The 16,849-nt window shown below is 49.8% G+C and overlaps 1 protein-coding gene across 1 annotated transcript; it reads right to left on the bottom strand.

The window, feature by feature from the left end:
- Nucleotides 1–4,023: 4,023 nt before the first annotated feature.
- Nucleotides 4,024–16,849, bottom strand: psmg1 (proteasome (prosome, macropain) assembly chaperone 1; the record flags this gene model as incomplete). The annotated part of the gene is made up of 4 exons (XM_086006081.1): nucleotides 4,024–4,370; nucleotides 6,396–6,532; nucleotides 9,267–9,465; nucleotides 16,742–16,849. Coding segments are annotated over 4 exons (519 nt in total), but the record flags the coding sequence as incomplete, so codon positions are not given.

The following is a 16,849-nucleotide window of genomic DNA, read 5'->3' as shown; positions in this document are numbered from 1 at the left end:
CCATCCTTATTTACAAATTTGTCCCCTCCCGTTCTCTTCCTTTCTTGGGGCACAAATGGCCCAGGGAGAAAGATCAAATTAACCAGGGTTCCTGTTCCTGGTCATCCCTGCTGGAATGTACACTTGTGCGGATTTCATAGAATGATACAGCACAGACGGAGGCCATTCAGCCCATCGTGCTTGTGCCGGCTCTTTGAAAGAGGTGTCCAATTGGTCCCACTCCCCTGCCCTGGGAGTAGGCTGTCTGAATGGCCTCTTGCCTGGGGATGCTTTGTGTTGTGGAGAAGCCACAGAGAGAAAGTGAATGCGCTAATAAAATACTTTCGATTAAATAAGTAGTTATTTCATTTCCTGATTATTACTGAGTGCAGTAGTTGAATAGAACACATGCAGTGGCGTGCTGCAATGACAATCATGCAAGACGATGGGTTTGTTACATCAGTAACTAGCAGTGTACTAAAGTCCCGAACTTATATTCAACACAGATGTGCATTTATTTGAGTGTATGTAAGGTGGCAGAGGGAGAATGTCAGTAACAGGCTGTAAATTAGATAGAATTCTTAAAATCTGCCTAACCTGCAATTGTTCGTGCTGTTTTTCTGTTCTCCCATTTTGTCCGCTCTTTTCTTAAGAGTACTGGCTCTTGCTGGGGTCTGGTTCCTCAGACATTACTCACGGTCTGGTACCTTGTGTCTGGGCGAAGGGTTCTTCTGTACACTATGGACTAGGCCTATAAGGAACAAGTTTATGATTCCATTGCACCTAGTGCGGAGAGGAAATCCTCCCCCACTATGAGCATTGGCAAACTATTCGACTGTGGTGATCATCAGAGCTGAGCCTGATTTTGTCCTCACTTGACTTAACCGTGAGTTGTTGTGATCTGGAATGCACCGCCTGAAAGGGTGGTGGAAGCAGATTCAATAGTAACATTCAAAAGGGAATTGGATAAATACTTGAAGAGGAAAAAATTGCAGGTGTACTGGCCGTGCTAGACGTGCTCCTATCTAGCTATCCAGCAAGTTAAACACTCATTCAAAATAATTCTTCCTGAAGCTGTTTGCTGTTTTGGAGCTTTTACTTGAACAAATTTGTGAAACTGTAAACAAAGACAAAGTATGTTTTGTACATAAACTGAGTACTACACATTCGATATTACACAAGATACAAACATATTTACAACAGTAGAATAGACTAATTGTATAACTAACATACATTTGAACTAACTTCTGTAACTATCAAATATTAACCTTTTATAAACATAGTATTATCAAAATATTACTCTGACAACATTGCTATTATGCTAAGAACGAAAGATACTCACAGATATTGCGTTTGGCCTAACATATGAAGTCAGATTACATTAGATTGTAAGTGGAACCTCTCATAGCAAATTCTCCATTAATCAAGTCAGGTTCTTCCTGGCAAAACTGCTTCCTGGGGTCAACAGGAAGAAAGGTAAGAAGGTCAAATGACCTCTCACAGGAAGAAAGGAGCAAAGGTCAAATGACCTCACACAGGAAGAAAGGAACAGATGACCTTTCCAGCTTACAAACTGTTAACACAATAACCGCCACCAGAGGGTGCTATTGCATGTAAAAATGTCCATCGGTCCAGAACAGCAGGGCTAACGTTAATCGTTCACTTGTGTGTCAGTGCTGCCTCAGATTACTTTCTCTTTGATTTCCCTTCTCATGTTGAAACATCCAGCCTGTATTTCGTACTTCTTTTATGTGAGATCACAGGAGAGAAAGAAATAACTTGCAATTATATAGCACTGTTCATGACCTCAAGATGTCCCAAAGCGCTTCACAGCCAATTAAGTACTTTTGAAGTGTAATCACTGGCAAACACAGCACCCAATCTGCACACAGCAAGCTCTCACATACAGCAATGAGATAAATGACCAGAAAATCTGTTTTGTTAATGTTGATTGAGAGTTAGGTATTGGCCAGGACACCGGCAGAACTCCCCTGCTCTTCTTTGAATAATGTCATAGAATCTTTTACATCCGCGAGAGGGGGCAGACAGGGCCTCGCTTTAATATCTCATCTAAAAGACTGCTCCAGTCTCTGGCTTGAACCCACAACCTTCTGACTCAGAGGCAAGAGTGCTACCAGTGAGGTAAGGCTGACACAATGTGGGTAGCAGCACTCTGTACATCATTATGACAACCCTACTGCAGACGTGTCCAAACTTTTTATCTTTGTGGGCTACTTAAGGGCATACCATGAAGCCATGTGGGTCACAAATAAAGTTCAAATCCAGGTTGCCATTAACTTGTATATTTGTCAAGTTGCCGATGCTAACATATATCTTGGTGTTCTGATTTAAGGTATATCCACCAACAAGGCAACTGAACTGTCTTTTCCAAACTTCAAGACCTAGGATATTCAAACAGGGTAAACAAACGAGTAAGAAATATGGGCATAAATAAAAGAGAGTTGTTTGAGCTTCCTGGGCCAGATTGCCAGGGTACGTGGGGCCAACATGATGCATGGACCACGGTTTGGACACCCTTGCCATACTTACTTCACCGCTTCCACTGGTTAGTAAATGTGGAATTGGAGCAAAATTGGATGAAACCTCAGCTTTAGGTTGCACAGAAAGGAGAAATGAACCACACCAGGCAAGAAGGAAACGACCTAGGATTAGAGTCCAAGGTTTCCCCACGTGAAAATTGACTCGTCATCCAAAACAGAGCTGGGTATTTGTGTTAAAGTTCATAAACACCGAGTGTGACATTTTCAAAATTCATTCTCGGGATGTGGGCATCACTGGCATGGTTGGCATTTATTGTCCATCCCTAGTTGACCTGCTGAGTGGCTTGCTAGGGCACTTCAGAGGGTGGTTAAAAATCATCCATGTTGGTGTGGGACTGGAGTCACATTGAGAACAGACCAGGTAAGGGCAGCAGGTTTCCTTCTCTAAAGGACACTAGTTAACCCGGAAGAGAGTAAGTTGCAGCAGCGGAGGGGTTTAAGGAGGGCGGTTTTTACGACAATCTGATACCTCATAGTTCCTTTTGTTTTACTAATACTGTATCAGTTTCTTATTTCCAGGTTTTTTTAAAACTGAATTCAAATACACACTGCCAACATAACCACTACACTAACATACCAGTTTTTCGATGGGGGGGTGTTTATTTAACCGGAAAATCCTAATTATTCCTGGGCTCTGTTAAACTGAAAGGAAAAGCAATTCTTGTCTGTGTACAAACTACCCAAATGTGTATTACTCCCTCCGTCTCCGAATCTTCACCTCTTTCTTCTCGCATTCAATCATTTCCAGCTTGATGCAGTTCCTCCTTCTCCCCACCCCCCCAACACCAAAGGAGTGTTTAATCCAGTTTTAGAATCAATTTCCTGACAGTTCTTGCTGACAAAGGTGGTGGGAGGAAAAGTTAATTCGGCGTCTCTGCCAATCGCGGTTAAAAAGGCAAAGATGTGCTCCGAGGAAGCAATTCCAATCCAAAGTACTTCCTCTCAAATACTTCAATAAGAAAGCCCCCTCAATATTAGAAACGTTATTTATTAGGGAGTGTGCTGCACCCATCGTGGAGATCCAACATTTCAGGGAAAGTGGAAGTGCTTGTAACCGTTTTAACTGTCAGCGGGGCGCTCGGGCAGAGCGTGCCCACAGAATCACCTCCCTGGTGTTCTTGGATGCCATCCCAGAGCAGCTAGTCTTTAAATTCGTTTCTGATAAACGACCTGTGCCTGAAACATCTTTTCTCTTCACGGCCGCTGCGGGAGCGGCAGTAACTTTCCAGCGTTTCATTTCTAATATCCAGCAGTTTTAATCTTTCGCCGTCAAATAACTTGCGTGGGTGCAGCTGGCGTGATCAAGTGATGATGTGCGGGAGATTTCCCTTTAATCGGCAGCGGGTACGAGGGGGAAAGTGTACAAAGACAAATCACGCTGAATTGTAAATGTCAGTGCTTTTAAAACTTTGGATATACTCTCACCACTCCGCCTCCCTGTAAATAATCAGGCAAATTACTTAAGTAAAGAAAAACAAAGACATCTTTTCACTGCATATTTTAATAATTGACAGGTGTACAGGATAATGTCAGGGTGATGGAATTAGCTCTAGACTGGAAATAAATGAGTACTGCAACAACAAAAAACTTCAAGGAAGAAATAATACAATGAACAGTACAGTACTCTCCACAGTGCAACCAAATATTTCATTCAAAACATTGTCAAATAAAACTATCACGGTTTAACATTTTAAGTTTTATAAAATATTACTAAACGCAGATAGTAACCCAGATATTTTTGGAATTGTTACGGTCTCATGTATACAGGTTGCTTTGGATCTTGTTTCTATCGACTAGCTGCTTCAGTATTTCTGCACTTTGGGAGGTATCCTGCAAGGAAACAAAGAAACCATTCACAAATACTGCTAAATGTCAATGTTTTTTAGTCTCTAAGGATTCCAGGGCTAGGAATGGTAGTGCGGAGTGAGAGGGAGGGGAAATCAGCAAAGGTTCCCACTCCTAACTGCTATCCATTGACCCTTGCTGGAGAATTGCCAATGCATTCTATCCCGCACCAAGTCCCATTCGCCCGACACCCCTGTCCCTGCTGACTGACATTGGCTCCTGCCCCCAACACCTCAAATCTAAAAGTCTCCTCCACTGATTTAATTCCATGGCCTTGTCCCTCCCCGTCTGTGTAACGACCTCCAATGTTACAACCTATCACGGCCACCCCCAAGCTCTCCATTCCTCTGATTCCGGCCCGCCATTCGCCCCGTCACTGGTGGTTGTGCCCAATGTTCCATGTAACTTTTTTTTTTTGCGCGCGCGCGAGGCCCTTTAACTGGCTGCGCAGCCCATTCAAATATTCGCGCATGCATGGCTACTTCCATTGAAAACCCGATGAGCGGCCTGTGAGGGACATCCAGACCGCTGCGCGGCTTAGCGGGAACGTTGATTTTGCCTTCAGCTGCCTAGGCCGCACACTCTGGAATTCCCTCCCTTAACCCCACCACCTCTCCACCTTTAAGACATTTCTGAAACCCACATCTTCAACCAAACTTGTGATCACCCCTCCCAATATCTCCTTTGGCTCAGCGTCAATGTTTGCATTAAGCTGCGTGGCCGCGCTGGCGGTCCCGCGCAAGCTGCTCAGCGGCTTTTAAATGGAAAACCGCGCATGCGTGGAAATTTGAATGGGCCACGCAGCCCGTTAAAGGGACCGCACACTCCCCCCCAAAAAAATTAGAGGGAGCATTGCTCCGTATCCATTTTTTCCTTATGCCTCTGTGAAGCAGCTTGGGATTTTTCTCTACATTAACAGTGCCATAGAAATGCAAGTTGTTACATAGAAATTGCAGCACTGCAACAGGCCATTCGGCCCAACTGGTCCATGATGTTTAGACTCCACACAAGCCACATGTTGTTATGTGGACCAGGTCAGGCTCGAGTGTGATTCCGTCTATGGTTAAACAGCCTGCTGAAATTCATTATCTGTGCTCACACAGGAAGGAGAACTCCTTGGGCAAACAGTCAGATGGCTGCCAGTGTCCACCAGGACACGAATAGTCTTGGCTGTGGTGGGCCCCACTTCCCTTTGTTGAACAGTCTGCTGGAACACCCCGTGTAAGCTCACACACAAAGAACGGTGAGCTGGTATTGGAGGGCTCCTGGTCACAGAACTCTAGCCCACCAACAGTCAACTCCTTCAGGGCTGGATCGATAAGGGAGGGGGGAGAATTGAAGTAAAAGTTTTTAAACCAGGTCTTAGAAGGGCATCAAACGCTGGCTGTTATGAAGTTAAGTAATGAAGAGGAGTTAATTACATATTATTTAAAAATGGATCACCAAATAGACTACAGCTAGAAACCCAACACCAGTGTAAATATAGCTTGCAGTCCGATGTGAGACTCCCAAAACAAGCGCTCTACTCGGAGCTCCGACATGGCAGGAGAGCCCCAGGTGGGCAGAGGAAACGCTTCAAGGACACCCTCAAAGCCTCCTTGAAAAAGTGCAACATCCCCACCAACACCTGGGAATCCCTGGCCCAAGACCGCACAAAGTGGAGGAGAAGCATCCGGGAAGGTGCTGAACACCTCGAGTCTCTTCACTGGGAGCAAGCGGAAGCCAAGTGCAAGCAGCGGAAGGAGCGCACGTCAACCCAAGCACCCCACCCACCCGTCCCTTCAACCGCCGTCTGCCCCACAAACTGTATGTCCCGCATTGGACTCATCAGTCACCTGAGAACTCATTTTTAATGTGGAAGCAAGTCATCCTCGGTTCCGATGGACTGCCTGAGAGAGAGTTCCTATACAACATACATACAAAGTGTTACCTTTCGTGCTGCACCTGTTTTACACGCACACTTCAGCATCGCTCACACACACACAAATATGAAATGGGAACTGCCCTTACCTTCACAAACGAAATCAAGCTCTTGCACGCGAGCAGTGGCCTGAAAGCTTCTATCGTCAGAGAATCTAGTGTTGTGACATCACTGTAGCAATGAAAGAGCACAGCGGGTATCTGTCGAACCTGACAGTAGCTCAGAACTGGAGAAGAAACCATAAGAAAACGCACTGTTCAAAGCAGACAACTAGACACGCAACTCCTGAAGCCCACCCCCCGCCAACCTCAAAAGACTAAGTGGGTAGATCCAGGTCCCGTACTGAGCCACACAGACCTGAACATTTTTGTGCTCCACCCTGGTCTGAGTTGAGTTGGTTGATCTCGTCCAGGGTGATGGTGGATGCATCACAATTGGCCTCAGTGCCATTGGCTGGCTATGCTCACATGGGAAGGACAGCCACTCGGTTGAGGTATCAGAGGGACGTTGCTGTCTATGAAACCAAATCCCATGAGTTACTGCCCTTCATGAGAGAAACTCAATAGCCTAGATTTCACAGAAAGAAAGACTTGCATTTCTATAGCGCCTTTCACAACATCAGGACGTCCCAAAGCGCTTTACAGTCAATGAAGTACTTTTGGATGTGTAATCACTGTTGTAATGTAGGAAACGCGACAGCCAATTTGCACACAGCAAGCTCCCACTAACAGCAATGGCCAGAAAATCTGTTCTCATGTTGGTTGAGGGATAAATATTGGCCAGGACACCGGGGATGACTCCCTTGCTCTTCTTCGAAATACTGCTATAGGATCTTTTACGTCCGTCTGAGATCAGACAGGGCCTTAGTTTAACGTCTCGTCCGAAAGACGGCCCCTCCGACAGTGTAGCACTCCCTCAGTACTGGAGTGTCAGCCTAATTTTTTGTGCTCAAGTCTCTGGATAACCCACAACCTTCTGACTCAGAGGCAAGGGCCGGCATCCATTGCCCATCTCTAACTGCCCTTGAGCAGGTGGTGGTGGGCCTTCTTGAACAGCTGCAGTCTGTGCCACGGAAGTAGCAGCGGGATGGAGGTTTAACCTCTCTGTCCACCGAGTTCCCAATCTCAGCAATGCTGCAGTGGAGACACAGATCAGGCATTTCCCCATAGAGAAGCGGACAAGAAAAATTAATCGGGGTGGGGGGGTGGGAGAATTTGGAATTTGTCATAAGGCATCTCCCAGAAACATCCTTCAGGCAACATCTTTTTTAACGAGAACCAAAGTGAAAGGCTAAATCCCTGTGCAGGACAACAATGCGAAGGGGAGGAGCGATTCTCCGTAAATTGAGAATAGTGATGAACTGGCACCACGCTTTCAGATTTAAAAGGATAATAGGGATTGGGAACGTCAGGCATGCATGACAGAAATTCATTATACAAATGTGCTATCTCTGTCGCCAACAAAAATGGCATCGGCTCCGAGTACCTAAAGCTACTTCTGAACAATTTGAAATGGGTACTCTTGGATTAGATCTCTGGGTCTGTTCAGAACAACCTCATTCTGGAAATGACATCAGGCCACCATATCTGCCACCATTCTAATACCACACCTTGGCTTGCACCAGCGAGGAGGACAGAGGACAGGAAACGGACCAGGTTAGAGGTGAGGCAATTCCGCAAGGGAAGATGGAAATAAATTGAACAGAAAGCGGAAGATTACAAAATAAGTTTCAAAGAAAAAAGTATATTTCTTGCTGCCTAAACATGGGCATTTAGAGGCTACGGCGAGGTAGAGTTTAATCTAGCAAGGTGGGGGGGGGGGATCAAAATGTTAAAATAGAGAGGGTGAGAAGTTGTGGTACATCGAATTTACAGCACAGAAACAGGCCATTCGGCCCAACTGGTCTGTGCCAGTGCTTATGCTCTACATCAAGGTGAAACATAGAAACATAGAAGATAGGAGCAGGAGTAGGCCATTCGGCCCCTCGAGCCTGTTCCACCATTTAATGAGATCATGGCTGATCATCCAAATTCAGTACCCTTTCCCTGCTTTCTCCCCATATCCCTTGAGCCCTTTAGCCTTAAGAAATATATCTAACTCCTTCTTGAATATATTTAATAAGTTGGCCTCAACTGCCTTTTGTGGTAGAGAATTCCACAGGTTCACCACTCTCTGGGTGAAGAAATTCCTCCTCATCTCAGTCCTAAATGGCTTACCCCTTATCCTTAGACTGTGACCGCTGGTTCTAGACTCCCCCGCCATCAGGAACAGCCTTCCTGCATCTAGTCTGTCTAGTCCTGTTAGAATTTGATACGTTTTAATGAGATCCCGTCTCATTCTTCTAAACTCTAGCAAATATAAGCCTAATCGACCCAATCTCTCTTCATACGTCATTCCTGCCATCCCAGGTATCAGTCTGGTGAATCTTCGCTGCACTCCTTCCATGGCAAGAACATCCTTCCTCAGATATGCAGAACTCTGATGCGCCTCTTAGGAAGGGTAGAGGGCGGTGCTGGTCGAGGTCACCCCCTGCTGACCCTTCCGCTGGTGAGAGATCCAAAACAGGGGAGAAAAATATTCTGTGTGAAAATGGGGTACAAACTAAAGGCAAAGAGATTGAGAAATTGTAAAAGGGTAATTTAGTATCATGTCCAATGCGTGTTTCTTTATTAATTACCCATTTTGGAAAGGTCAATTGGATAATCATCATGTCAAAGGAAAGAAAAGTAAAGTGAAATCAGCCAAAAACTGAAACGTCTCGCCTGCTTCAATAATTGGGAATTCCAGCTTACAAGCCAGAAATTCTAACTCCTCCCCCTTTGGTCTTATGTGCAACTCGAAGGGGTTTCAGCATCGCTGGAGATATAAACCCTACAAACACAGTAATAGAGATACTGATATCAATTGTTAAATCCTGCAACTTCCTTCCCCTCTCCTATAGAATCGCCCACAGCCCATACCTGCTGCAGGGAGGCCAGATATCACATTGGGCTGCTCCAGTAACGGGCAATGGGGAGTCTCCTGGGACGCACTGGTTTTCAGAGCCCGAAGGAAAGGCACAGAGATGTTGGAAACGGACCTGGCTGATTTATATTCAGTCACAGAACAGCTCGACAGGACTACCACCTCTAGGTTCCTTTTCTGGATATTTCCAAAAACCTGCAACGGGAAACAAACATTTCCTTCCCTTAGTCATCAGGTGCACGACATACTGAAATCAGCATGGTTTCTCCCACTTATACAAGAGTTTTGTGCACTTTATTATCTGCTGAGTGTGTGGCCGTGTCTCGAAGTCTCGGGTTTTCACGTGTGGTCCGTTTCCACACGGCACAGGGCTTGGAGGCACAAGCTATCAGTTTATAAACTTTCGTCCCATCCACCTAGCCTTTTTGCTTCTGATTGGCCGATCATCACTGCCATTCATTGATCACTTCCACCGATGAAGTGCACCATGATTGACAGCTGCGATTGACCAACCAGCAATGAGAGAGCTCCATGGGTGGGGCCACACTGACTGCGGACAGAGGTGAGTGAAGGGCTTTGTAATCAAAGGGCTTTGGCACCAAATTGGCAAGCTCATTCAACGATAGCTGGCATGGGAAATGGAAATATCACCACGGAGCAGTCGAGGCACCTTATGTTAGGACACATTGTTGGGGCAAACAAGGCACAATTAGAGCTAAAGTTTAGCAATCGGAGCTCATGCCCGCTGAACTGAAGTTTTCCAAAGTCATTTCACACACAATCCTTACAGGGGAAGCCCATCCCATCAGTCTGAGCTCGATGTGAACACTGCCTGAAAGGGCGGTGGAAGCAGATTCATTAGTAACTTTCAAAAGGGAATTGGATAAATACTTGAAACGGAGAAATTTGCAGGGCTATGGGGAAAGAGCGGGGGAGCCCATCATCATGTATAGAGATTAAAGATTAAGAGAAATGTCTGTCAGCTTTCTTTTATCAATTTACGGGATGTGGGTGTCGCTGGCATTGTGGTGGTGGGTCACCTTCTTTGTAGCAGTTTGATACAACTGGGTGGAGGGCAGTTAAGAGCCAACCAGTGTCATATGTAGGCTCAGACCAGGTAAAGACGGCAGGTTTCCTTCCCTAAAGGACATCAGTGAACCAGTTGGGTTTTTACGACAATCCGGCCACTTCATGGTCACTTTTACTGACGGCAGCTTTTTATTTCCAGATTTGTTTCAAGCTGAATTCAAATTCTCAAACGCCCGTGGTGGGATTTGAACTCACCATCTCTGGATTATTAGTCCAGGCCCCTGGACTACTAGTCCAGTAACATAAGCACCAGAAGTCGGCAAGCTCCCAGCTTGTTGTCCATGGGCAAAGATAATAGTTGTATAAATCTATCTATATATATATATACTATACTTATTACTTATATATATATATATATATATTATATTATTATTATTTTATTATATATAATATATATAATATAATATAATATATAATATAATTATATTATAATTATAATTATAATCTATATATATATAAAGCGGCTCTTCTGTCTGTCTGTCTGTCTGTCTGTCCGTTCTCTATACGTTTGAAAGTTACAGAGCGTACCGACGCGCGCGTCGCCTCAAAAGAAAGCTTGCGATTCCGGACCGGTCATAGGCGTATTTACGTTTCGGCCACACAAAAATCCCGCCCGCGGTATCCGAAAAACGTTCAGCCTTCCGCTCATTAGCATCTCATTAGCGACCGTGTGACGTCGAGGTCGACCAATCGGACAGCGGGTTCCTTCCTACAGTTGAGTGTCGAGTGACTCGACGATTGACCAATCCTACGCTTCGGTGACCTGACTGGTCGACCAATCGGTGCGTGTGTGGGCGGGCCTTATCCTTCTGAACCGAGGTGAGTGGCCGCCATCTTGATTTTTCACGATTTTTTTTCCACACTTTCAGTGTGTTAGGGAAGTAAGGTAAATATTTGAATTATGTGTTAGGGAATTAATTAACAATTTATTTGAGTTTTATATTGTGTTTAGCAACCGCCCCCCTCCTCCTCACCCTCGCGCAGGGGGGACTCGGGGCCTGAAGCTCAAAAAATTTCTCTCTCTCTCTCCTTCTCCTCTTCCCTCTCTCTCCTTCTCCTCTTCCCTCTCTCCTCTTCCCTCTCTCTCCTTCTCCACTTCCCTCTCTGTCTCTCTCTACTTCCCCCTCTCAGGTTTCACGGTGTCGCGGACGGAGCGCGGGCGGGCCGCCCGAAGTTTCCCGCTCGCTAACAGCCGCCAAGCCGCCCTTGCCTGCTCCCCGCGGGCCGCCTCGCGCCGCCCGCACTGACCGCGCATGCGCCGCCCGCACTGACCGCGCATGCGCCGCCCGCCCGCAGCGGCCGTCCATCAGCCGCGCGATACGCAGGGGACCTCAGCTCCGGTCCGTCCCGGCCTCAGAACCCGACCGCGCCTTAAGCGCTAGGCCCCGCACGGCCACTATCGCAACGGCACCGGACCTCAGGCGCTAGGCAGGGGGAGGGGCCGGAGAGAGGGACAGAGGGGAGTGGGGGAGGGGAGGGGAGGGGTGGGGGTGGGCGAGGGGAGGGGAGGGGGTGAGGGAGGGTAGGTGTGGGGGTGGGGGAGGGGAGGGAGGGAGGGAGACGGGGAGGGGAGGGAGGGAGAGGAGGGGAGGGGAGGGAGAGGAGGGGGAGGGAGGGATAGGACATGACGGGGAGGGGGGGACACACAGGGGCAGGGAGACCAAGCGCCCCAAAATTGCCCTCGCAACGCGGGGCTCCCCAGCTAGTATATATATAAAGCGGTTCTTCTGTCTGTCTGTCATTCCGTCTGTCTGTATTGAATAAACTCGAAAGTTATAGAGCGTACCTACACGTGTGTTACATCGAAAGAAAGCTTACGATTCCAGAACCATCATAAGCGTATTTACGTTTCGGCCAGACAAAAATTGCGCCCGCGGTATCCAAAAAACGTTCAACATTCCGCTCATTATCCGCTCATTAGCATCGAGTGACGTCGAGGTCGACCAATCGTACGGTCTAGCGACCCGACGGTCGACCAATCGCTGCGTGGCGGGGGCGGGTTCCTGGCGCTTGCGGGCGAGCCCTCCTAGAGTCGAGTGATGGGACGATTGACCAATCCTACGCTTCGGTGACCTGACGGTCGACCAATCGGTGCGTGTGTGGGCGGGCCTTATCGTTCTGAACCGAGGTGAGTCGCCGCCATCTTGATTCCAAACTTTTCATTTCTTTTTCCCGCTTTCTGCGTGTTTCTTTTCAAATCTACATTTCCAGCAAAAAAAAAGTTGCTTTTAAAACACAAATAGTTTTTTTAAAAAGTTAATTAATTTGTAAATCTTTTCTGTAACATCTAGAATTTTCCTACCTTTAATTGTTTTTTCCAGGCCTCTAAGCCTGGGCCTCTGTTGCCCAGCCACGCCCGAGCTAGGCACCTCCAGTCGCGCTGAACAAGCGGCTCGCGATCTCCGCCATCTTTGTGAAGGCTGGAGGGGGCGGGCCTGAGCCGAGCGTCGCCACCCGCCGCCATGTTAGTAAAGGCGGGTGGGGCAGGAGTCCGCGTGCGCGACTTGAGTCCGGCCGGGCCTCACGCGGTAGGTTGCGCAGCGGCGTCTCTCTCTCTGCTCTTGAAGCCGGCTCGGACCTCCGGAGATCGGGCCTCCAGAGATCGGGGGGGGGGGCGAGCCTCGGGTGATCGGGGGGGGGCGGGGCTCGGGAGATCGGGCCTCGGGAGATCGGCGTTCGGGAGATCGGGGGGCGGGGCTCGGGAGATCGGGCCTCGGGAGGGCGGGGGGCGGGGCTCGGGGACTCCCACCCTCCCCCTCCTCTCCCCCCCCCTCTTCCCCCCCCTCCTCTTCCCCCCCCTCCCCTTCTTCCCTTCCTCCCCCCTTCTTCCCCCCCTCCTTCCCTTCCTCCCCCTCCCTCCCCTTCTTCCCCTTCCTCCCCTTCTTCCCCCTCCTTCCCTTCCTCCCCCTTCTTCCCCCCCTCCCCTTCCCCTCCCTTCCCCCCTCTCCCCTTCCCCCCCTCTCCCCTTCCCCCCCTCCCCTTCCCCCTTCCCCCCTCTTCCCCCCAGTCGCTCTCTCTCTTCCCCCCAGTCGCGCTCTCTCTCTCTCTTCCAATAACAACATGCCTCGAAAAAGCCTCGGCACCGCCGGGGCACTCCAGCTAGTAAATAAATAAAAGGATCGGTCCGTCTGTCTGTCTGTGTGTATGTCCGCGCTTAACTCAAATGTTATAGAGCGTACCTACACATATGTTATATCAAAAGAAAGCTTACGATTAGGGGAGTGTCATAGGCATATTTACTTTTTGGTCAGGCAAAAATTGCCCGGACAGCATACAAAAAAGTTCAAAAGACGGACAAAATCCGCTCATTAGCGTTGAGTGACGTGGTGGTTAACCAATCCTACGGGGGAAGCGCGGTGCGTCACGGGGGGCGTTTCATGGCGTGTGTGGGTGGAGCCTAATCCTGCCGCCTGCCATCAGTGCAGGAGCGGGAAAACAGATACACAGACGACAGAGACAACCACGCGGCCCGACCCGAGAGCCGAGAGACAGCAAGCATACACACACAGACACATACACCCGCGCGTCCCCCCCTCGCTCTCCTTCCCTCTCTCTCGCTCTCCTATTTATCTACACAGAGAGAAACCGCGCGGACCCGAGAGACAGCGAGCGGGCAAGCAGCGGCGGCGGGTCGGAGCGTCAGCTGAGCTGGGGGTGACTCGGGCCGGGCCTGAGGCGCTGCGCCGCGCACGGGGGCTCCGGGTCACCAAGGCCGGGCTCTGAGTCCAGCCCCTTCCCCGGGGTGTCTTCCTCTCTTCTCTGTCTCCTTCCCTCAATCTCCTCTTCCCTCCTCTCTCCTTCCCCCTCTCTCTCTTGCCGTGAGTGCGGGACCGGGAAAAACAGATACACTGAGCGGGAGCTCAGCTGAGGTGAGTCGGGCCGGGCCGGAGGCGCTAGGCCGCACACGGGGTGCTCCGGGTCACCGCGGCCGGGCTCTGAGTCCAACCCCTTCCCCAGGGTGTCTTCCTCTCTTCTCTATCTCCTTCCCTAACTCTCTCCTTCCCTCTCTCTCTCTCTCTGTCTCTCTCCTCCTTCCCTCTCTCTCCTTCCCTCTCTCTCTCTCTCTCTCCTTCCCTCTCTCTCCTTCCCCCCCTCTCTCTCTCCTTCCCCCCCTCTCTCTCCTTCCCCCCCTCTCTCTCCTTCCCCCCCTCTCTCTCTCTCCTTCCCCCTCTCTCTCTCTCTCCTTCCCCCTCTCTCTCTCTCTTTCCCCCTCTCTCTCTCTCTCCTTCCCCCTCTCTCTCTCTCTCCTTCCCCCTCTCTCTCTCTCTCCTTCCCCCTCTCTCTCTCTCTCCTTCCCCCTCTCTCTCTCTCTCCTTCCCCCTCTCTCTCTCTCTCCTTCCCCCCTCTCTCTCTCTCCTTCCCCCTCTCTCTCTCTCTCCTTCCCCCTCTCTCTCTCTCCTTCCCCCTCTCTCTCTCTCTCTCCTTCCCCCTCTCTCTCTCTCTCCTTCCCCCTCTCTCTCTCTCTCCTTCCCCCTCTCTCTCTCTCTCCTTCCCCCTCTCTCTCTCCTTCCCTCTCTCTCTCCTTCCCCCTCTCTCTCCTTCCCCCTCTCTCTCCTTCCCCCTCTCTCTCTCCTTCCCCCACTCTCTCTCCTTCCCCCTCTCTCTCCTTCCCCCTCTCTCTCTCTCTCTCTCTCTCTCCTTCCCCCTCTCTCTCCTTCCCTCTCTCCTTCCCTCTCTCTCTCCTTCCCCCCCTCTCCTTCCCCCCCTCTCTCCTTCCCCCCCCTCTCCTTCCCCCCCCTCTCTCTCCTTCCCCCTCTCTCTCCTTCCCTCTCTCTCTCTCCTTCCCTCTCTCTCTCCTTCCCTCTCTCTCCTTCCCCCTCTCTCCTTCCCCCTCTCTCCTTCCCCCTCTCTCCTTCCCCCTCTCTCTCTCCTTCCCTCTCTCTCTCCTTCCCTCTCTCTCTCTCCTTCCCCCTCTCTCCCCTCTCTCTCCTTCCCCCTCTCTCCTTCCCCCTCTCTCTCTCCTTCCCTCTCTCTCTCTCCTTCCCTCTCTCTCTCTCCTTCCCCCTCTCTCTCTCTCCTTCCCCCTCTCTCTCCTTCCCCCTCTCTCTCTCTCCTTCCCCCTCTCTCTCTCTCTCTCCTTCCCCCCCTCTCTCCTTCCCCCCCTCTCCTTCCCCCCCTCTCTCCTTCCCCCCCTCTCTCCTTCCCCCTCTCTCTCCTTCCCTCTCTCTCCTTCCCCCTCTCTCCTTCCCCCTCTCTCCTTCCCCCTCTCTCTCCTTCCCCCTCTCTCTCTCCTTCCCTCTCTCTCTCTCCTTCCCTCTCTCTCTCCTTCCCCCTCTCTCTCCTTCCCCCTCTCTCTCCTTCCCCCTCTCTCTCTCTCTCTCTCCTTCCCCCCTCTCTCTCTCTCTCTCTCCTTCCCCCTCTCTCTCTCTCTCTCTCCTTCCCCCTCTCTCTCTCTCCTTCCCTCTCTCTCTCTCTCTCTCTCCTTCCCCCTCTCTCTCTCTCTCCTTCCCCCTCTCTCTCTCTCTCCTTCCCCCTCTCTCTCTCTCTCTCTCTCTCCTTCCCCCTCTCTCTCTCTCCTTCCCCCTCTCTCTCTCTCTCTCTCCTTCCCTCTCTCTCTCTCTCTCTCTCCTTCCCTCTCTCTCTCTCTCTCTCTCCTTCCCCCTCTCTCTCCTTGCCCCTCTCTCTCCTTCCCCCTCTCTCTCCTTCCCCCTCTCTCTCTCTCCTTCCCTCTCTCTCCTTCCCCCTCTCTCCTTCCCCCTCTCTCTCTCCTTCCCTCTCTCTCCTTCCCTCTCTCTCCTTCCCCCCCTCTCTCTCCTTCCCCCTCTCTCCTTCCCCCCCTCTCTCCTTCCCTCTCTCTCCTTCCCCCCCCTCTCTCCTTCCCTCTCTCTCTCCTTCCCTCTCTCTCTCTCCTTCCCTCTCTCTCTCTCCTTCCCTCTCTCTCTCTCTCCTTCCCCCTCTCTCTCTCTCCTTCCCTCTCTCTCCTTCCCTCTCTCTCCTTCCCTCTCTCTCCTTCCCTCTCTCTCTCTCTCCCCTCTCTCTCCTTTCCCTCTCTCTCCTTCCCTCTCTCTCCTTCCCCCTCTCTCTCCTTCCCATACAGACAGACAAACTCAAATATAAATATAATAAAAATTATTTGTTCTTTTTCATAACAGCATGCCCTCAAAAAAACGTTACAGACTTGGACGCAACATTAACAAAAAACAAAGTTAAAGAACCACCTCCTGGGTGCTTAGGAAGAGTTCTTCAATCCCAACAGTTTCATAAACAGTTTTATAAACATGGCAGAGGTTTCTTGATTTCCCTCAGCAACACCGGGTACTCCAGCTAGTGAAGATATAAACCGTTTGTTTTCTGCCCACACATGTGACACAAGAGATGCAGTAACGCTGCTGAACAGGTCAAGGGGACTGGGCAGCAGTGCAACAGTCGACGTGCCCCCTACCTTTTCAGTCCACTGGAAGAGCTGATCTTCAGCCACGTAGCAGCTACACTGGCAGGCCAGGATCTGCAGTAACAGAAAGAGAACGCATGACAGCAAAAAGACAACAGT

The sequence above is a fragment of the Somniosus microcephalus genome, chromosome 14, assembly GCF_052327205.1.
Source record: "Somniosus microcephalus isolate GS21.2 chromosome 14, FLI_Smic_1.0, whole genome shotgun sequence".
Classification (NCBI taxonomy): Eukaryota; Metazoa; Chordata; class Chondrichthyes; order Squaliformes; family Somniosidae; genus Somniosus; species Somniosus microcephalus.
The sequence above is the reverse complement of the archived record's forward strand: the minus strand, read 5'-3'. Positions and strand labels throughout refer to the sequence as shown.